The sequence below is a fragment of the Natrix helvetica genome (genome assembly GCF_964273705.1).
Source record: "Natrix helvetica genome assembly, chromosome: 1".
In the NCBI taxonomy this organism is placed as follows: Eukaryota; Metazoa; Chordata; class Lepidosauria; order Squamata; family Natricidae; genus Natrix; species Natrix helvetica.
In genome coordinates, this window is record NC_138548.1 from 14970962 (window position 1) to 14993404 (window position 22443).

Below are 22443 nucleotides of genomic sequence, written 5' to 3' on the forward strand. Positions count from 1 at the left end.
AGGTCACTAAAGGAACTGTTGTAAGTCAAGAACTACCTGTAATTTGGTCCACCCTTCTTAAAGTCGCCAAGATTGAGACCAACTGCCCTGGAAGTAATATTACGGGGGGAAGCCTTACAACTTCAAGCGTGGGATATAGTCCTTTTATACAAACAGAACTTCTACCGCAGCTTACATTGTGTGTTTAGCTAACTACCAAGTCATTCAGCACGATGGAGAATTTATGATATCAAGTCTCATTATGATATTTAAGATTCAGCCATGCAAATTTTATATCCCTTTTGCTAACTTAATGTTTTGAGCCTTGCTTAGGCCGTTCAGAACATCCAAAGTAAAGAGGAGTTGTAAATCATATTGCGATGGTAATGAACTGAAAAAAACCAGTCTGCTTTCATGGGAAATTCATGGAGATGGAAGGTTTTATGCAACAACAGAGCTCTGATGCAAAATAAAACAGCGACAGCCCCACCCAGCTCAAAGTAAGAGAAAATTCCCCAAGGAAAATGTCCAATCAAATTCAACCGAAATTTCTCAAACCTATCTTCAGAAGAACCATCAAAGTTCATTATCCAGGTGTACACAAAAGGCTTACTCAAAGGCGCTCCAGATTCAATAATAGGTTAAAAGATTAATCTACTTCTATGTTAATGCTAGGGATGCAGTGGCTCAGTGACTAAGACGCTGCCTTGTCTTACCGCTTCCGCGCTTCGCCTGCTCTACTAAATGGAGCTACATGCGATGATCAGCTGTGCTTTGGAAGCTTCCTCTCAGCCCCAACGAGAGCCCTTGCTCGCTCACAACCAGCGAACTAATGTGCTGAAGCTGACAAGGCTGCTAGTCAGATGAATAGCTGGTAGGCAGAATTCTCCCCCCCCCCTCCTATTTTCCTCCCCAAAAACTAAGGTGCGTCTTATACTCTGAAAAATACGGTAAGTTAAATATCTATACCGACATGTACAGACCTTTGTAATTCACAGTGCGGACACATTGTTTGCTCTGGATGTCCCACAGCCGAACTGTTTCATCATGAGAGCCAGACAGCAGAAGGCTTCCATCAGTGGAGACGGAGAGACACGTCACCTGATTCCTATGGAAAGAACAAGACTGTGGCTTTACTTGAGGTTCTTCAATGTTTTCGCAAGTGGTGCCATCAAGAGAAAATTTGGAAGTGGGAAAAAACACCAGGCACTTTTTATCATATGTGGGGGATGTGCAATGAGGCAAAAAAATATTGGAAAATGATTCAATCGTGGTTAGAACAAATGGTGGGAGACCAAATCTTGTTTAAATCAGAAGTTTTTCTCCTAGGTATAATACCGGAGGGGTTTGAGAAAGATACACTTTATCTAATTATACATGTACTAACTGTGGCGCGCATAACTTATGCACAGTATTGGAAAAAAGAAAATACACCATCAGAGCTAGATATAATCAGGAAAATGTTGGCCTGTGTGGAAGCAGATAGGCTCACTCTTGAACTTAAAAATAAAGGGGAATCAGAATATTTTGAAGTCTGGAACAGATTTTATGATTGGTATAAGACAAGGTGACAAGACTGGAACAAATGTATATATTGTGATCGGACAGAAGGATAGACAATGTATTAAGTAGGCTAATTGTTAATGGTTGAACTAGCTGTATATAATGTGAATGTATGGCCACTTCGACTTCGCGGTACTGCATTGTTTTAAATGTAAAAATAATAAAAATATATTCAAAAAAAAGAGAGAGAGAAAATTTGGATCCAGATGTCCATGCTCTTGCTCCGCAGAACAAGAGGAGGGGTCCTACTTTTTCAACATCTGCGATAAGTTGAAAAACAAATCATACTACACTCTGAAGAGCCCCCCTCTTCCTGAATGGTCTTACAGGTAGTCCACAATTAAAGACTGCCTCATTCAGCAACTGTCTGCAGTTGCAACAGTGAGGAAGAAGTAACTTTGCAGGCCTGCAAAGCGAAAGAAAGCTGAAGTAAGTTTGTAAGCATACTTGTAGTTTCCCTTCGTTATTTGTTTACCAAATTTATATGCGCCCATCTCACTATCCAAAGCGACTCTGGGTGGATTACCAACCGCAATGCTTAATAATTGAGTTGCCAGTTGTGATTTGGTTATTAAAGAAGGCAACTAGTCTAAAATTCTTACTTTGATTTTGAAGAGTCCTCAGTGGTCTTGCTTTTTTTTTTGCAGATGTTTCATTACCCAAATTAGGTAACATCATCAGCTCTGATGATGTTACCTAGTTTGGGTAATGAAAGCCTGCAAGCCCTGATGATGTTACTGAGTTTGGGCAATGAAAGCCTGCAAGAAAACAACTAAACCCAGAGAGCACCAAGGGCCCACATTCTAGCCGTCCTCACCCAGGTCCCTTTAACCCAGGTCCCTGCAACTTTAAACACGCAAAGGATGTCAGGGAAAATTTCACCCTGAGCTAATGAGGTCTTAGACCGACGGCTTTCCCAAACAGCATATCTTCAAGAAAGCGAAAATAAAAACCCGAGAACATGTTCTAATGAAAACAAACTTTTAATGTAAAAAAAGAAAAAAAAAGAAATAAGAAAATAAACAAATCTATCTAATTGTTACATTTTGGCAAGAGCAGTTTGTCGCCCACCTTCTTGGCAGACGAACAAAGATCAACAGGAAATAAGTCTCTGGAATGTGTGTGAGCAGGCGCAGTACATCACTTGCTGATAAAGGCCTATAACCTGCGCAGTAATTATTCAGTTCGGCTAGCAAACAATTAACACAGTGACAAAGGAAACTTTCAGATTCGGGTTTTCCCAGATGTGCCAATATGGCATCTCTAATAAAATGCAACTTTGAGGAAACTCAAGCCTCAGAGTCTTCTTTGGTTGGGGGTGTTATTTGGAACTCTGACATTAACCTGAAATGGAAAGTTTCTAAGTTTTCCCCACTCCAAAGAAAGTTCAAGTCCCTGCCAAGCACCCACGTCCGTCACATGGCCCAATCAGGTGCCATCCAAAACAGGAAATGCTTCTAGTCACCTCATCGCAACTGCAGGGCCTGATGACCTTGACTTTCGGAGAAAGAATGTTATTATGACTATATATCACCCACACTCTGTATAATCCCCCCACCCATTTTCCCACCGTAGAAAAACGTGGCAGGCCTGAAGTCCAAAAGATGGCTTCCAGATCTGACACAGACATTCATTCCTGCAGTAGCTGTAAGTGGAAGCTGTGCTGGCCCAGGCTAAATATTCAAGTCGTGCTGGTTCAAGAAAGGAACAGAAAAATGAGACACTCACCTATGTCCTTTGAAGATCTTTCCGTTCTCCTGCTCAGACTGAAAACCTCTTTCTCTTTGCACAGGCTGAGAGAAGGGAGAAAATTATATTTTAATGCACCATTCTGGATAATTAAACAGGGATGAAAGATTGAGGAAGCCCCTTCCAAGTTAATAACTCACTATATTCCTTATATTTTGTTCAGTACTTTGGTAGCGAGACCTTCCCTTTATCAGCCATCTAATACTTTTAAACTGGAGGTACTCAGGATCTTCCACTGAGCTATGGTTACTAGAAGAAACTATGGTTGCTAGAAAGAAGCAGAGATTTGCTGTTGAAATTCTCACCCAGGTCTTTGGCATTTCAGGTACTGTAACCTTAAGGCTGCCCACCCCCCAACATTGCTTCCCTCCCTGAAAATCAATTTATATTCCGCCCGGGTAGCAGAGGGAAAGTGTTCTGTCAAGACAGAATTAAGGTAGTCTCTGGGAAACGAAAAGTAGCAGGCTACGGAAGAAGCAATGGCCATTAAAAGCAAAACAAAACCAGGAGGTGGTTTTCTTCCTTAACCCAATTAGGAGAAAGCCAGATTTGGGGGTGGCTTGTGCTGTTGAGCTGATCTGCAGGAACCCAAAGTCCAAAAGACAACACTGCTACACTCCAGTCACATTTTAATGAGGTATACTCATTATTGGTTAATTATGGCTTTCTTTCTACTTTTCTTTTGTGGCCTGCTTAGCGCTTCAGCTGGGTGTAAGAAACTAATGGGAAGAAAGCATGGGTCATGCAGATCTGACTTTCCATTCCTGACTTAACAGATTCAGCCGACAAAAGGTGGCCTTTTTTATTCACAATGTAAGGAAGGACCTTCTAACTGTTTCCTTTATAGCAATAGCAATAGCACTTAGACTTATATACTGTCAGAATATTCATGAACTGGAATAGGACATAGCAACAGGTCAGCCATTGGGGACTGGCTGGAATAGAACTTAGTAACAAGGTCAGCCAATGTACAGGCATGGCAACTGGGTCAGCCAATGGGAACTATTTGGTGACTGAGACCCATGCCAGATGGCTTGGAGCCTGGGTGTGGCTTACCTATGTAGCACTGAGTCTGTGCAAGAGAATCAATCTGTATTAAGCTCTGAACACTGAACTGAAACCAATTCTCCTCTACCTGTGTTTTGCCTCTAACTCCGTGATGGCGAACCTATGGCACGCGTGCCACAAGTGGCATGCGGAGCCATTTGTCAGGGCACGCGCGGCGCTGCCCTGTCAGCTGGCCAGCGCGCATGTGCGCGCTGGCCAGCTGAGTTCACCTTTTTAAAAGCTATTTTTCACCTTCCCTAGGCTCCAGAGGCTTTATAGGAGCCTGGGGAGGGCGAAAAGAGCCTCCCCCGCCCCCCGGAGGCTTCAGGGACCGTCCCTGAAGCCTTCGGAACGCTTAAAACCACCCTCCGGTTTGCTCGGAGGGTGGTTTTAAGCGCTCCGAAGGCTTCAGGGACGGTCCCTGAAGCCTCCGGGGGGCAGGGGAGGCTCTTTTCGCCCTCCCCAGGCTCCTATAAAGCCCCTGGAGCCTGGGGAGGGGGAAAAAATGTAAAAATGGGGGGGGGTCGCGCGTTGTGCGCGCATGCGCACTGGGGGGGGGTGCGCGTTGCATTATGGGTGCGGCACGCCCGCACTCGACCCCCCTGCGCTCCTCCCACTTTTGGCACGCGAACCAAAAAAGCTTCGCCATCACTGCTCTAACTACTACCACAATGGAGAATCCACTATTGGTATCGTATATTTACTCACGTGTTATTATGTATACAAAGAAGTTTCTTATTTAAATAAATCCTGCTGAATCAGTTATCTGTGTGGGCTTTCTGGATTAGATTTTTGCAACAAACTCTGATATATACCATTCATAAGCCCACTCTAAGCGGTTTACAGAGTCAGCATATTGTCCCAACAATCTGGGTTTTCATTTTATCGACCTCGGAAGGATGGAAGGCTGAGTCAACCTTGAGCCATTCAGGATCGAACTCCCGGCAGTGGGCAGAGTTAACCTGAAATACTGCATTCTAACCACTGCACCACCACAGCTTATATTACCATGGAAAGCTTTTTTGGACTGCTGTGTAAATCAGTAGCTACCAATGTGCTCATTCATGAATGCCACGATGTAGGAGAATGTTTGTACGGTTGCCTCAGGACCTTAGAAATCATTTAATATTTTAAAAGATTTTTTTAAAATGCTTGAAACCTGGCAAAGGTATAAATCATGTAACTCCTCACCTCAAATTCAAGTAGACCTCAGCTTACGATCGTAAATGATCCTGAAATTACAGTCCTAAATCATTGTGATCATAGGTCAAAGCATCGCGTGACCGGATTCGACACTATAACCATTTTTATGGTCATAAGTGAACACCGGATGTTAAGCAAATCTAGTTCCCCCAATGTACATTTTTTTTACTGGAATATAAATGCTGGCAAATAGCTAAAGATGTTACAAATGGTAATTTGCAGGATGCTGCAAACTGCTGTAAAGATGAGCTGGTTGCCAATCGCCCAAAATCCGATCATATAACTGGGGTGTCCGTGTCCATCATAATTTCAAAAATGGATCATAAGTCACTCTGGGGAGGTTCATTGTATCTTTGAATGGTTAAGAAATCAGTCTCAAGTCAAGGGCTATCTGTATCATGAGATTTATAAACCAAGAAGGTGGGGGTGGGGACTTCACGGGATATGGAAATCCTGTGAGGTTTGGGCCATTTGTTCATTTAATTTTACTTTTTTATATTTTTGCATCCACGCATTGACGGACCCCCCTGAATATCTGTCCTGAAGTGCAAAAGTGTTTTCCCAAACGCCATCACTCTGCTAAACAAATAATTCCCTCAACACCATCAAACTATTTACTAAGTCTGCATTACTATTACTATTAATCTTCTCATCGTCCCTATCAACCATCTCCCACTTATGGCTGCAGGACGGTAACTTTGTGGCTTGCATCCTTACGATTTATATTGATTGTTTCCTAGCATGATTTGATTGCTTATTAGTAATCTTGACTATCACTAAGTGTTGTACCTTATGATTTGTGATGAATGTATCTTTTCTTTTATGTACACTGAGAGCCTAGGCACCAAAGACAAATTCCTTGCGTGTCCAATCACACTTGGCCAATAAAGTATTCTATTCTATTCTATTCTATTCTATAAAAGATTTCTATAGAACACAATGATCCTAACAGGTCTGAAATTCCATCCCACTGCCCTGCCCAAGGTACCTGGGATGCTTACTAGAAACTGCGCAAAATGGGACTTACCCAGGAGCAGAGGTCAACCTGGAAGATGGAACCATCCAGCCCGCCACAGAACATGCGGTATTCTGCAAGGTCAAGGGTCACTGACATGATGCTCACATCGAAGACGACAGAGAGGAGAAGGTTCCCGGAGGAGATCTCCCACAACTGAGAATGGGAAAACGGTGCAGATTAAAATCCAGGTTTTAGCTGTAATGCTACAAAATCAAACCTGGTGCCAGTCTATGAATAGGACAGGACATGCATTACATATCAATAGCAGTACAGTGGGATTTTTACCTAAGGAGAGACAATTCTTCTTTTCAGAGATTCGGGAAGCAAGAACAAAAGGAGAGGAATTCTTATAAATGTATCTTCCCCAACCTGGCACTGATGCACGCTTTGTTCTTTCCCCTGAGATTAAGCCCACGTGTTGAGCATGGAGCTTTCTGCTGTTCTTTGTCCTCGCTTGTGCCTTATAATCCAGATGGAATTACCTTGGGGAAGCAGCCGAAGCCTCAATTAGACAGGCGGAGGCTCGCTGGTCCTGCCAATTGTATAAAAGCTTGGAAGGAAACCTGGGATATCCAAAGGAGCATCAAGAAGCACACACAGCAGCAATTTTGCGGTCGAGGCTACTTTGCATGCAGGCGGTCTGTCAGGCCTGGAAGCCATGTTTCGCATTAGGCCAGAGATGGCTCACCATTTTGTCCTTCCATGCCGAAAGCGCGTGCATGCGCATACCCATAATACAATGTGCGTGCCCCCTCGCACCCCATTTTGGACATAGCAGGCCACCCTGAAACCACCTGGGACAAAAAACGGGGCGCAGGGGGCACACTGAAGCCCCCGCCCTCCTGCCCCGTGCATGCGTATGCGCCTTACAGGTGTTATGTCTGCCTGGTATGCAGCTTTATTTGCCTCTAGCATTCACCTCCATTATTCAGTGATGCATTTTCTGCTTCTCTAGGATTTACCTCTATCTGCTCCCGGGAGGCACTTTATGTTCCTTTATGTTGGATGTACACAGTTATATGGTGGCTTGTATAGTGTTTTAAATGCATTTTGATTAAACAATACACGCTGAAGAGACCCCAAAATCAGCTGGCTGGCGGGAGGCGCATGCGCAGTGGAGCTCAGAAGAGGCAGAGAAGCCTCCGTGTGCCACCTGTGGCACGCATGGCACAGGTTCGCCAGAGTGGTGGGATTCAGCCACTTCACGCCTATTTGGGAGAACCGGTTGTTAACTTTCTAAGCAGTCCGGAGAACCGGTTGTTGGAAGAAATCTCATTTTGTTTTTGCCCCACTTTACAGGGCTAATCCTGTAAGGAAGGCAGGAAGGAAACATTCTGGTGTTGTTTCCAGCCTAATCTTTAGTGCCCTGCTTATAGAAACCGCCTCTCCAGTTAACCCTTATGACATTGTAACAGCTGAGGCGAAGCACCCATTGACATGAGTGACATTGAGTTGGCCACGCCCACCCAGTCACATGACCACCGAGCCACACCTACCCAGCTGGTCATTAGGGCAGAGAACTGGTTGTTGAATTATTTGAATTCCACCACTGGTTCGACATCATGGCGTTAGGCCATCAGGTCTACCATATTTATTGCTGTGGGACATAAACCCTGACAACAGCCCTTGTTGAATGGCCACTAGTTCAGTGACAATTCCAAGTTGAGATGGTGCTGAATGAGAGGTACCTATGACAAATCCTCATAGTTGCGGCTGTTTGCAGCGTCCCTCATTCCAAGCTGGGCGCTTGGCGAACCGGCTTTAAAATTATGACCTTTCAGTGTCCCACAGTCACATTATTTGTCATTTGTGAAACCTTCACTTCCAGCTTCCATCAAGTAAAGTCAACAGGGAAGCCAGCAGGAGGTTAGAAATGGTGATCACACCTCCAGGGAATGCTGTGGGATTTGCTTAAAGATGGGATGGCTGGAACTACCATCATAAGCTGGCCACAGTCACATGAAGCTGTGCTGTACAACTGTGTTGCTTAGGGACAGGGTTCCCAATCCCAATGATTGTGGTTAAACGAGGACCTAGCTGCCGCTTGAAAATTGTAGTTGTTGAAAGTTGTAAACTGGTGCTTTTTTCAAGAGGCAACTGGACTTTCTGGTTTTTCTTCGAAGACGTTTTGCTTCTCATCCAAGAAGCTTCTTCAGCTCTGACTGGAGAAAAAAACCTGACTGGATGGTAGGTTTCCCCCCCCCCCCCCACCTTCCAGTCAAGAGCTGGAGAAGCTTCTTGGATGAGAAGTGAAACGTCTTCAGAGAAAAACCAGAAAGTCCAGTTGCCTCTTTAAAAAAAGCACCTTTGAGACAACCGTGACCTGGATGACGGAAAATCTCCACAGACACTTGTAGACACAAAACCGTAATAGGCACCATGGCTGTGAAATATTACCAACTTCGAGCTCATGGGTTCATTTTTCCTACACTCCAGCTAAATGCCAAAGATATGGTGCTGTTTTTTCAGTCCTTGAATCGGGAACATCCAGCATTTTGCCTCATCTGTCTCTTTTCCCAATTTTCCCCCCCTCCTGGTGTCCTGAGACTAATTAGAATACGTGGTGAGGTTATTTTACAATACGTTCAGTTCCACGACCCATTTCTGAACTGGGTTATACAGAGGAAAGGAAAAAAAATCCATGCTAAAAACAGGGGGGGGATTATATTGCCCCCTCCCTCCCCAGCAGGGTGCGCTTCCAGAAACCTTTAGAAAAGCTTTAGAAAAGGATTTGTTGCATGTAAGCAAAAGGTTTCCGTTTCCAAAACCTACCAAGGAAACCAGCAGAAATGAATATGCATAGGTACATATTTGCCAAGCAGAGGTTGTGATTTCCTACCTTAAAAAGGATTCGGCATGAACAAAGCAATTCAATTCCCTAGCTGTGTGCAAAATTATGCAATCCAGTTCTGGAACATTCCATTTTGCTCCCAAAAGAGATTGAACTGCCTTTTCCTGCATAGGGTTTGTTCTTTTTGAAAAACGGCTCTTTAGGAACAGTATTTTATTTGTGCTGTCCTGGTCAAATTCAATTGCAGAGAAACACTAACAGTTTAACTGGAGAATTTTTGGAGAAATCAGAATTTCCCAAGGAATACGGTATCTTGCACAAAACTATAATGCAGCTAATCCTCAACCTACGACCACAATTGAGCCCAACATTTCTGTGGTGAGAAAGCGAGACAGTTGTTAAATGAGTCTTGTCTCATTTTACAACCTTTCTTGCTCCAGTTGTGAATCACTGCAGTTATTAAGCTAGGAATACAGTTGTTAAGTGAATCTGGCTTCCCCCATTGACTTTATTTGTTAAAAAGTCGCAAATAAATATGAACCAGTTGTCAAACATCAAAATTCTGATCTTCTGACTGAGGGGATGCTGCAATGGTTATAAGTGTGAAAAACAGTCATAAGTCACGTTTTTCAATGCCGTTGTCAACCCTGAAGATGACCTTACCAAAGCCATCTTAGAGGCCTCAGTCTTGCCACACCGAGATGAGGGATAGGGAGGGGGGATTAGAGATAGGTGGGGTTTTGTAGCCAAAATAAAATACTTCCTCTTAGGAACCAAGGACATACTCATACCTGGTCAGAGAGAGGCGGAGCGATGTCACCAGGCAACCAGACAATGCCTTGATTGGACCATGTGACTGACTGTTTGGGGACAGGGGAAAACTTTTACTTTTAATTAGGTGAAAACCGTGGGAACTTTCAGAGTCGGTTTTCACCAGTTCTGTGGCAATATGACATATCCAATACAAGTATTCTTTGAGGAATCTACCTGCCTTGGATGTTTCGTTTGCTGCAGGTATGTTACTTGGGACCCTGATAGCCGTATCTTTTAACGGTCGCTAAACTAATGGTTATAGGTTGGGAACTACCTATCATCACGTACCTTCTTTTAACGAGCCCATAATTCCTTGCAGGGTGGCGTCTGGGCAACTGAATGGAGCTAGCAGAGTGTTTTAATGTCCAGATGCCCTTCCTGGCACCAATGCAATTCAGCAGATATACTCTCAGTGTGCCCAGAAAGAGAAAGATCTGCCTCTATCCAGGATTGAACTCACAGCCTCCGGATTGTGAAGTGAGAACTCCACCTCCTAGACCACCACACCACTCCAGGTTGAGAACTATCTATGCTGCTTCCAAATTGAATATTCTTACCTTTGCTGTTTGGTCCAAAGAGGCCGTGGCAGCTCTGGCCAAGGGACCCCCAACACCGCAGCAGAGATCTGTGATGGGGAGGCTGTGCCGTGACCACACGTGGCGAGGCTCAGGGCTTTGGCCGTGTTCCACCTGTAGCACACTGAGAAATTAATTGGTTTTAACACAACAAATAGGAAAGTTGCACGGATTTGAGCTGCAAACAAGCACTCCATTTAACCGATAAAGCAATAATGCTAAAAATGAGGAAATTCAGGTGGAAATCAATTGACCAGATAATTACAGGCTGCCCGTTTTATCTACAGCTTGGTTTTTTTTTTTTTTTGATAAAGTCTAAATCTTTAAGCTGCTTCTTCTAGTTATCTCTACCTTCCGTTTTAGATTAACATGTACAAATCTGACTAAAGGAGAAAAATGTTTGTCATCTTCCTGCGGACACTGAATAATCTCAGAATCCATGCACTAGGGCAGTGATGGCTAACCTTTTCCAGAGAAAGTGGCCAAAGCGCAAGCGTGCTCCCAAACTGCAATGTGCATGTGCCCCCCACACGTGCATGCCCCTCAGATGTGTACCCCCCCAGATGTGCCCTGCCTCCTGCACATGCACACGTGGTCCCCCCCACGCCCCCCCATGCATGCGTGGCAGAGACCCAAAGACCAGCTGGCCAGTGGGAGGCATGCGTGCATGCATGGTGGAGCTGAACTGGGGTGATGGCTCACATGCCATAAGAGAGGGTGCTGCGTGCCACCTCTGGCATGTGTGCCATCGGTTTGCCATCACAGCACTAGGGTGTGTTTGGGGAAAATTTTCCCATCCACAAGAATCTTTCCTTTTTTTCCTGACCTTTACAGGCTTTTATGTTAAGCTTTTTACAGTAGCTTAAGCAAGCAAGCCTTACTTTTATCTATGACACATGCCACGGAGGATGCTAACTAGAGAGAGGATTCTGTAGAGGTAACTCCTAAATGCTGGCCCATAACTCTCTCCCTAAATATCAGTATAAAGAGAGCATTCTTGTTTTTTTGGCAAAACTTGTTTAATTCTGCAAAGTTTATAGATCAAAGTATACGTGGCCTTATTGTTTAAACTACCCAGGAGAGAATGTGATTTTGATGAATCCAAACTTAAAGGTACTTCTTCAAAACAAATATTAATAATTAAACAGTCCATAATTAAAAGTAATTTAATTTAAAGCTTAACTAGGACATCGTTTGGCTGGATGTATTTGTGAAGATAATACAAAAGGATTTCTTTCCGCATAAAAGTGGAACATACCTCCTCTAAATCTCAGGACACTCTCAATACGTTAAAAGTTGGCGCCCAAAATAATATTCTCGTGCAGCAGCACTGGTAAATGCAGTGAGGCTGTTCTCGTGGGCAGAATCGGGAAATCGGGAGGCCATTTCAATTCATACCTGTGCAGGCTCCAGACTATGACAAGACTGTCTTTGGCTCCAGAGAGAAAATGGCTGCTATCGTCCGTGAAGGCCAAGCAGCTTAAGTCCTGATAATGTCGATTCAGGATAGCAAGTAGATTCCCACTAGATACCTGCAGCAAAAAGAAAAAAAGAAAAAAGAAAGAGCAGGAGTAGAAATAAAGAGATGAATTGGAGCTTCTCCTGTAAGTGGATAGGTCTATATATCTCTACATTCTGAGTCCGTAACATTTAACCACGTGGAATTTTGCGCCAGAGGGAAAAAGTATTTCAACCCAAAGTATCTCAAAAGGGCTAACCTACAAAATGGATCCAAAACCCAGGGCCCATGACTCAAGAAGACTTGAAATTTGGCAAATTCTATAAAATAATTTATGACATAAAAATGATCACAAAAAAAATTATGAGATAACACAAAATGTCATAGTAACATTTTCTGTGCTGATGTGTGTGTGTGTGTAAAGAAATGATAGTTTGATGATAGATAGATAGATAGATAGATAGATAGATAGATAGATAGATAGATAGATGATAGATAGATAGACAGACTGTTTCCCCCAAAATAAGCCCTCCCCGGATAATAAGCCCAATTGGACTTTTGAGCGCTTGCGCTAAAATAAGCCCCTCCCCTGAAAATAAGCCCTCCCCCAAAATATTGCAACACAGCAGCAGCCATGAGGTGACCACGCTCACCGCCTCCTGCACCTCAAAAGAGTAAGACCTCCTTGAAAATAAGGCCAAGCGCTTATTTTGGGGCTCAAAAGAAAATAAGATCCTGGCTTATTTTCGGGGAAACATGATAGATAGATGATTGATAGATAGATAGATAGATAGATAGATAGATGGATGGATGGATGGATGGATGGATGGATGGATGGATGGATGGATGGATGGATGATAGATAGATGATAGATAAATGATAGATAGATAGATAGATGATAGATAGATAGATAGATGGATGGATGGATGGATGGATGGATGGATGGATGGATGGATGGATGGATGATAGATAGATGATAGATAAATGATAGATAGATAGATAGATAGATGATAGATAGATAGATAGATAGATGGATGGATGGATGGATGGATGGATGGATGGATGGATGATAGATAGATGATAGATAAATGATAGATAGATAGATAGATGATAGATAGATAGATAGATAGATAGATGGATGGATGGATGGATGGATGGATGGATGGATGGATGGATGGATGGATGATAGATAGATGATAGATAAATGATAGATAGATAGATAGATAGATGATAGATAGATAGATAGATAGATAGATGGATGGATGGATGGATGGATGGATGGATGGATGGATGGATGGATGGATGGATGGATGATAGATGATAGATAAATGATAGATAGATAGATAGATAGATAGATAGATAGATAGATAGATAGATAGATAGATAGATAGATAGATAGATAGATAGATAGATAGATAGATAGATAGATAGATAGATAGATAGATAGATATAGATAGATAGAAGAGTTACATAGTTCAACACATGGACTGTTTTCAAGGCAGAGACATCTCTGGATATATCTCAAAATGTTAAAGAATTTTTCCAGTGAAGTCAATATATTAGAAGCTCTGCCACTGCTGAAGGCTTTGAGGAATCTAGTAAGGAAACAGTCTACTCAACTTGGGTTATCTTCAAGGCAAAGACACCTCTGAACATGCTCCAGAATTTTTTTTTTATTTAAAACATTTATATAGCTGCCCATCTTTCAGCTTAACTTTGGGTGGCTCCCAATCAAACGTTAACATATAAAATAATATCAAAACTATAAAATCACTGATTAATAAAATAAAATATTAACAGTAACGTTAGGAACTTTTACATCACAGAAAGACTACTGGAAGGTTGGAAGCAAATCCCAGAGGAGGTAGTGGGTCAAACATCAGTACCTGAATTTAAACATGCTTGGGATAAACACAGGTCCATCATCCCACAAAAAATAAACGAACAAACAATAGTAAAATAAATAATACATCTGTAACACCATCAAACATCCATATCTGCCTATCGTAGGACTTTGGGAAGGACTCAAAAGGCAGACAGACATGTCAAATCCAGCCTGAACATCTGGCTGACTGTGCCCTGGACCATAAAATTAATAATTAAAAACTGATTAGTTAATTAATTAAAAAGAAAACAAAAACTCAAAGGGCAGACTAAATGAACCACTGGGTCTTTTCCTGCTTTTAGTTTTCTCTGTTTCTCTTAAAACAACAAAAAATTGGCACCAAATCAAACTTCTAACATGCATTTTTCTGGCCTTCTCCCAGGCCTTGGGGAAAAAGCTAGATTAAAAAAAAACAAACCACTTTCCAGGGAAGGCAATACATTAGAAGCTCTGCCTTTTTGAAGGCATTGTGGAATCCAGTAAGGAAATATCTCTGGAAAGTTAGTGTGTTCTAACCCAGCCTTCACAAGTAATAAGCTGCTTAAAGGTAAAGGTAAAGGTTCCCCTCGCACATATGTGCTAGTCGTTCCTGACTCCAGGGGGCAGTGCTCATCTCCGTTTCAAAACCGAAGAGCCAGTGCTGTCCAAAAACGTCTCCGGGGTCATGTGGCCGGCAAGACTAAATGCTGAAGGCGCATGGAACGCTGTTACCTTCCCACCAAGGGTGGTCCCTATTTTTCTACTTGCATTTTCACATGCCTTTGAAATGCTAGGTTGGCAGAAGCTGGGACAAGTAACGGGAGCTCACTACATTACACGGCACTAGGGATTCAAACTGCTGAACTGCCAACCTTTCTGATCGACAAGCTCAGCGTCTTAGCCACTGAGCCACCGCGAGTAAGCTGCTTACTCGCAAGTAAAACAAACCACTTTTCAAAACAGGGCAGCAACAGTCTTTTATTCATGTGGATAAATAAAAACCAAACAGTCCTAACAAACCTAGTTCTGGCCAAGGAATCAGAGTTTGCTGTATACTAGAAAACAAACGGTTGTCTATGACAACTGGCCACTCCCAACCCCCTATTTATTTCCCAGCCAGGGAGGGGCTGGCTAGTGTCCATGTCTGCTTTTCCCTGGGAGCCAGCTTATTATTCTCCTTTGCTCTCCTCTCCTTTCCTCTCTGCACATAGGTGCATCTGGGATGGGCCACATCTGTTCCTCCACCTCACTTAGCTCAGGCCCCGAAGAAAGCTGCCTCTCTACCTGGAGGAGGACGGAAGGCCTTTGTCTCTGATGCTGTTTCCTTATCAGAGCCTTCCAAAGGCTCTGAAGCTGCCCCAGACTCTCCCTCCACCCCATCCTCGTCTGACTCTGCTGCTAGCTTTACTGGCAGCCTACGGGCCACAACACAGCGGCTCACAGGTTGTCTAGCATGAACAAGCGGTGCAGTTACAGGAAGCAACAAAACTCACCGTAGCAATGTACCTAATAGGGTCAATTGCAGGAGTGAAATGCTCTTAAGTCTGCTACCGATTCGCTTCCACAAGCAGGAGAGCTGCAGGTGCTAAGAAGACTTTTCTGAGTCTGCAAAGTTAAGTAGAACCGCGAGGGGGGGGGGAAACAGCTGTGCCGTGTGATTTAGATTCACTAGAAAGCAGGATTTCCTGCTTTCTAGCGAATATAAATTGCATGGCACAGCTGATTGTCGCATAGCTGATCGTTGGTATTTTTAAACTTTTGAAAGCATTTTTTTAAAAAATGCTAAAAAAAAGTTTTAAAAAAGTTCTGCCAATCACGCGGCGCAGCTGATTGCCGCACAGCTGATCATTGGAACTTTTAAAAAACTTTTTAAAAGAATTTTTTACTACCGGTTTGGGGGAAATCAGCCCGAACCGGTAGCATTTCAGCCCTAGTCGATTAACAGGCCATAAAATGATTGTGTCAGATTTGGAAGTAGCTGTGTGGATGTCATCTCTCCGACCTACTTTGATCCTTGCACGACAGGAGGCAGTCACAGCAGCTTTGACAAATAGTCACTGGGGGCAAACCTGTCATCACTGAAACCCTTTACTGTCCCATTTTATCTGAAAAAATTCAAACACTTGTTTATTACTTTTGTTAAATAACAAATTAAACGCAAGGAAACTTGTTTTCGGGCCCCGTTTGAGTAAATGCGCAATTGAGTGGAAAGCCGTAGCTATCCAACATAGTCAGCGCCCGCTGCATTACATATTAATCTGCAAATACAGCACTGTGTAGTAATTGGCTTTTCAGGAACTTTCGACACTGATTTACTTTTGTGGGAAGGTCAGTTTGGGGGGTGGCAGTATTATATATAGTCTTTTCTCCAAATTTTATCTCTTCAAATAGTGAGATTGCTGTTATAGGAATGAAACTATTTGTGGACTGATTTACTGTATTTGCCCTGAGACCTTTTGTGACCTGCAAGGAAACACAAGACGATGGACAGCAAGCTCATTCTCATGGCTGAGTTTTTCATTTAAGAACCTCCGATAAATTCCTGAGGATCACTATACTTTGTATTACGAGTGCTAAACAACATCCTAATCCAACTGCAAAGGTTAGGTCACGTACAATCATATCCACCCAGAAAAAAGAGAATCTTTTGAACTCTTACAACTCTTTTCCATTCCAAAATCAGGCCACTCCAATGTTAATGAGGTTTAACTCTGGTTCTGTTATAGCTGCAAACAAATCCTTTTTTTTTTTTTTTGGACTGACGGGCTACTTTGAAGCAGGAATCATAATATTCTGGCTGCAAAACTCTTATTCTTTGCAAACCACGGTTTGTGCTAATGATTAGTTCAAGGAATCACAGCCATGAAGACAATGTGGCAAGAGGGAAATTAATGAGAGTGGTCTTGCCACCTGCTGTTTTTTATCTGAGCAGCTTCTTTCCAGGTAGAAACCACTTCAAGTGGCTCAGCTTAAAACAATGACTAACAATTTAGCAGGCATAATACAAAGGTAGAAAGGAGAGCCAAGAGAAAAATCATCTAATGCAGTGTTTCTCAAACTTGGCGACTTTAAGTCCTGTGGACTTCAACTCCCAGAATCCCCCAGCCAGCATAGCTGGCTGGGGAATTCTGGGAGTTGAAGTCCACAGGACTTAAAGTCGCCAAGTTTGAGAAACACTGATCTAATGTCTCCGGCTTACAGCAGTGTTCTGGAGACACTGCCTTCTATGAACCTTTCAGAAGATGAGGTGGTAAAGCTATAGCCATGAAGGCGAACCTATGGCACGCGTGTCAGAGGTGGCACGCAGAACCCTCTCTGTGGGCACACATGCCGTCACCAGCTGCTCTTCTGGTTTCCGCTGTGTGCTGGCATCTTTGTATGTGCCAGGGCCCTGGGAACCTGGACCAGCTGGCTGGTGCGCATGCGTGTGGCGGCCACCTGGTCTTCGGGTTTCCTGTGTTCCAGCATGTGCGAACACCAGCTGGCCAGCATGCGCATGCACCTGTTCTTCAAATTTCCGGGGCTTGCGCGCACACGCACGTTCCAGTTTGGGGAACTCGGTGCCGAAAAGGTTTGCCATCACTGAGCCTTCAACCATCCAACAAAATGGTTTCCAGGTTTCCACCTTTTCCAAAATTTAACGATCGCAACTGCTTCCAGCTAAAGAGTAAAGAGAGGCAGATTCCTTCTGATGCAGCCATCTGGAAAGGTGCCTTTGGAAGCAAGTAAAGAAAGCAGGGGGTTGGGACTAGAAGACCTCTGAGATCCCTTCCAAGGCTACGATTACAGATTACCAGAGTTGAAAAGGGACCTTGTAGGTCATCTAGTCCAACCCCCCGCCCAAGCAGGAGACCCTACACCATTTCTGACAAATGGCAGTCCAATCTCTTCTTGAAAGCCTCCAGTGATGAAGCTCCCACAACTTCTAAAGGCAAGCTGCGAGGGGTCCTTGGTGCTCTCTGAGCATGTTTGTTTTCTTGCAGATGTTTCATTACCCAAACGAGATAACACCATCATATTATCTCGTTTGGGTAATGAAACATCTGGGAAAACCATAGCCTTGACTATACACACTTTTGTTGGCAGGGAGGATGTCTTTGTCTCTGCCAGTGAGATGAGTGGCATATAGATTTAATAAAATATAGATGGTAGTTTGAAGTGGACGTTACAGGGATGTTAACCACAGGTCTTGTAGTACAGGTAGCCCTCGACTTACGACCATTCATTTAGTGACCAATGGCACTGAAAAAAGTGCCTTGTGGCTGTTACAACTGTTATGACTGTTTTTCTTATGACTGTTTTTCATACTGATGACCGTTGCAGCTTTCTCATGGGTTACCTGATCAAAATTTGGGCGCTGGGCAACTGACATGTGTTTGTGGCCATTGCAGTGTCCCAGAGTCATGTGATCACCTTTTGTGACCTTCTGACAAGACACTCAATGGGGAGGCCAGATTCACTGAACAGGCGTGTTACTACCTTAACAACTGTGTTAGTAACTTAACACCTGCAATGGTTCGTTTAATAATTGTGGTTAAAAAAAAGTTGTTATATGGGGTAAAACTCCACTTAACAACTGTCTCGCTTAGCCTGAACAACTTTGTGCTTGAGCCCAGAAATTTTGGGCTCAATTGCAAGTTGTAAGTCAAGGACCAGCTATAATGGTGCTAAGAAATCAAGGGATATGGAGTCTTTAATTCTAAAAGTTTGGGGTGTGGCAGGAGGAAGAGCAAATGCAGAGACCCTCAGAGGACGGCCACTCCCCACTTTCTTCCCCAATTAGAACCTACTTGAAGTATTCAATCATAACATACTCAAAGAGGCTGAAAAGAAGCATGACAATGTTTTCATTACCTATTGTTCACCCAGGACGGATCTGAATTTGAAAGCACTCTAAATATTGCTGTTATAAAAATAACATTTGCACTCTTTTCACAGCGGATGGAAGGCTGTGTTATTCTCATTAACACTGGGTGAGAGGCTGTAGAAGAGAGAGCATTATCTGGTACAGACAAAAAAAAAACCGAAAAAAAAAACAATGAAAAAGAAGACATCTGCAATCCTGGGAAGACTTTGCATTTAAATTATTCATCCTCTCTTGCCCACCCAGCATCCAGATACAAAAAGAGAGAGAGAGAAAAGAATGGAAAAATGCCTTTCAATAAACAGTCCGTGAAGCAAATAAAGAATATGTAGCCAAGTGGAACAGAATCTTGAATGGGGTAATAAAATGTGGCATTAAATTTATGGGATAGAAAAATTTGAGGATAATATAAGGAGCTGTGACGTGCCAAGGATTATCTACAGATCTGATAGCAACTCTCCAGCATGAAGAGAGAGAGAAAAAAAACCCACATCATTTCTTATCAGGTCTTCTCTACTTAAAAGAGAAGTGGGGCCTTTCAAAGGTCCATTGCGGTTGTCATGCCATCGCTTTCTCTACACTTTTTCCAAAAAACAGGTGAAGCTGAAGAGAAGTTGACGCTTGTGTCATACTGAACTCTCTAGGGCAGGCCTTTTGAGGAGTGGATCAACCAGCAATCTTTTCAAGACCGCAAATAGCATCCAAGTGGCATTGTCTCCAACCTCAACTTGTCCAGCAAACGTGGAGTAAGTACAATTTTTATAGAGAGACCAGCACATTTGACATTCGCAGGATCTTTCTGCTTTTGTCAGGGGAAAACGTCTTGATGGCACATTCTTCACAACAGTGGAACAATCCTTTTAGCCAAGGCTGTCGATTCTCCGTTCCTGGAAGTTTTAAGAGGCTGGAATTCTTGACGATTTTGAAATCTATCTTCTCTTCTCTTGACAATTATTTGTCTGAAGTGGTATAGGGTTTCCTACCTGAGCAGGGCCTTGGCCTAGAAGAGGGGTCACCAACTTTTTGGACCTCATGGACCACTAAATTAATAATGTTAAATCCCGGGGACCACTAATATGATCTGCCTAATGACCGGCTGGGTGGGCATGGCTAGGTGGTCATGTGACTAGGTGGGCGTGGTCAACTCAATGTCACTCACATCGAGGGGCATCTCGACGGCCTCTACTTGCCCCTCCCCTCCCAGCCACTCCTCGCCTACCCCTCCCGGGCCCCAACAGGAAGCAGTTGTTGGAGCTAAGCAGCCACCATGAGAAAGAGTTGGCAAAACAGCTGGCTCAGTTCAAATCGGATCTGACCGAGAAGGAGGCTCAGCAGAAGCACCTCACTGAGGAATATGAGCATAGGCTTTTCCAAGCAGAGGGAAGACCTGCGGGAGTGCAAGGCCAGGTACCGGCGCCTGGAGGCTCAGTGGGCTGAGATGGTCAGCCACTTCCAGACCATGATGCAGCCCCATTGGAACGAGGCCCTCCGGCTCATCTCCACCCGCAGCACTTCCCTCCAGCCTTCGCCCAAAGCCCTGCACCAGGAGGTTGAAGCAGAGCCCAAGTCGGAATTTGTTCCCCCCTCTGACCCGCACAAAAAGACCCCAAAGTGGGAGACTCTCTGCAGCAACACAAACGCTCATTGCACTTATCCAGCTCAGGGGCCGTAGTTTCAGGACCTCTGATTTAGTGCAATATTAAAAAATGCAAATAATTTTTCCGCAGACCACCAAAACTTTCTCATGGTCCACCGGTGGTCCATGGACCACCAGTTGGTGACTGCTGGCCTAGAAGACCTTCAAGGTCCCTTCCAACTCTGTAATTCTGTTCTGTTCAATATGTTATCTATTAAATCTATCTGTAAATGACACTTCCTTCCTATATATCAGGGGTATCAAACTGTTAAGGCCACCCCAGCTCCGCGAATGGGAAAAACGTCACAATATGTCACATGGCAGCAATGTGACGCAGCGAATTTGACATCTGTGCTATAAATAAAGGAACTATGCAATTCCTACATCAGTTATTTCCTGGAAAGATTTCTGAACAACTTTTGTGTCCCTTTGGAAGAATTCTATAGCTGTTGTAGTAAACTTGTCCACTTAAATAAGGAACCAAAGAATTTGGAGCTAGATGCTATAAACTATCTACTTACCTACCTACCGTACCTATCTATCTGGTTTGTATGCCACCCGTTTCACCTAGAGGTGACTCTAGTAATTAGTGTTACTGCACAATGCAGAGTTGTACAGGGAGTTCTCGTCTTAGAACCATTTGTTTAGTGACTGTTCAAAGTTACAACAGCACTGAAAAAATGATGGTTTTTCACATTTATGACCACTGCAGCATCCCCATGGTTATGTGATCAAAATTCAGGGATACTTGGCAACTGGCATGTACTTATGACGGTTTACAATGTCCTGGGGTCATGTGACTGCCATTTAAATCCTTTCCAGATGGCCTCCGACAAGCAAAGCCAATGGGGGGAAAAATCAGATTAGGGTAATTACTGTAACTGCAGCAATTTGCTGAACAACTGGGTCGAAAAGAGTAATAAAATAGGGTAAAACTTAGCAACAACAATTTTATTTCCTGGAGCCCCTCCAAACACCAAGAGACCATCTAGAATTAGCAGGGAAGGCCATTCATTAGCAATCCTATGTACCACTCTTCCAGACTCCATTTTACAGAAATTAACACGGTGTTGTGCTATGCCCACAAGAAGCTTCAGAGACGGTTAAAAGCATATTAGCAGCTCCAGCATCTGAAGGCGTAAAGCTATTCTAGAAACAGTTCCAGACCAGGAATAGATTTTAAATAAACTAGAAGAACATCTTCATTAGTTACGGTATATAGTTTGGGTCCCCCTCATTTTACTCTGGGAATGTGCCAATTGGATCATTCCAGGGATAAGGTCCATCATTTTCTTTGGAAGTGACTCTTCCAAAACAGGAAGTCCTGGATAGTGTTCTAGAACATTCTGGATCACCCCAGAAAGTTCCAGGGATAGAACATGGAATTCCACATGCAATTCTTTTGACAGGCTCTTGATTTTCTAACAGCAGAGTAGATTGCTTCCAGAGGTGATGGTCTCTTCTTTTACTTAACTACTCTCTTTTGGGGACCCACTATACTTACAGCTGTTGCACTCAATTAGGGATTAGGGAGTCGATTAGATGGATTTTAATGTACTTTCCAATCCACGGATCTTTTAAAAAAAAAAAAACCACCCCACATTCTACACAAATTTTCAAATCCTCCGGCTCAAATAAAACCTGATTTTATATTTCTCCAGGACGCTAAGGAGTACAGAGCCAAAAAGCACAGCAGCTTTATGTTTGCAGAGAGCAAATCCAGAGAGAAGAGTGACTGGGGAAGAGCAGTGAACCTTGCTGAGATGTACTAAGTAAAATAAAATGGTTATAAAGAGTGTGTGGGGGGGGGGAGAGAGGAGAAATGGCACTTGTAGCTCCATTTAAAGGTGGGGGGGGGGGGGGGGAGATTACTGAGCAACAA

At 43.4% G+C, this 22443-nt stretch overlaps 1 protein-coding gene across 1 annotated transcript in view; it reads right to left on the reverse strand.

The window, feature by feature from the left end:
- Positions 1 to 22443, reverse strand: part of WDR18 (WD repeat domain 18) — an 80210-nt gene that overhangs the window by 32742 nt on the left and 25025 nt on the right. The window contains exons 3-7 of the mRNA XM_081935853.1: positions 12137 to 12270; positions 10721 to 10862; positions 6569 to 6712; positions 3271 to 3335; positions 963 to 1087 (exon numbers count right to left, since the gene is read on the reverse strand). Of these exons, the coding sequence (XP_081791979.1) occupies positions 963 to 1087; positions 3271 to 3335; positions 6569 to 6712; positions 10721 to 10862; positions 12137 to 12270 (610 nt within the window). The remainder of the gene's footprint in view (positions 1 to 962; positions 1088 to 3270; positions 3336 to 6568; positions 6713 to 10720; positions 10863 to 12136; positions 12271 to 22443) is intronic.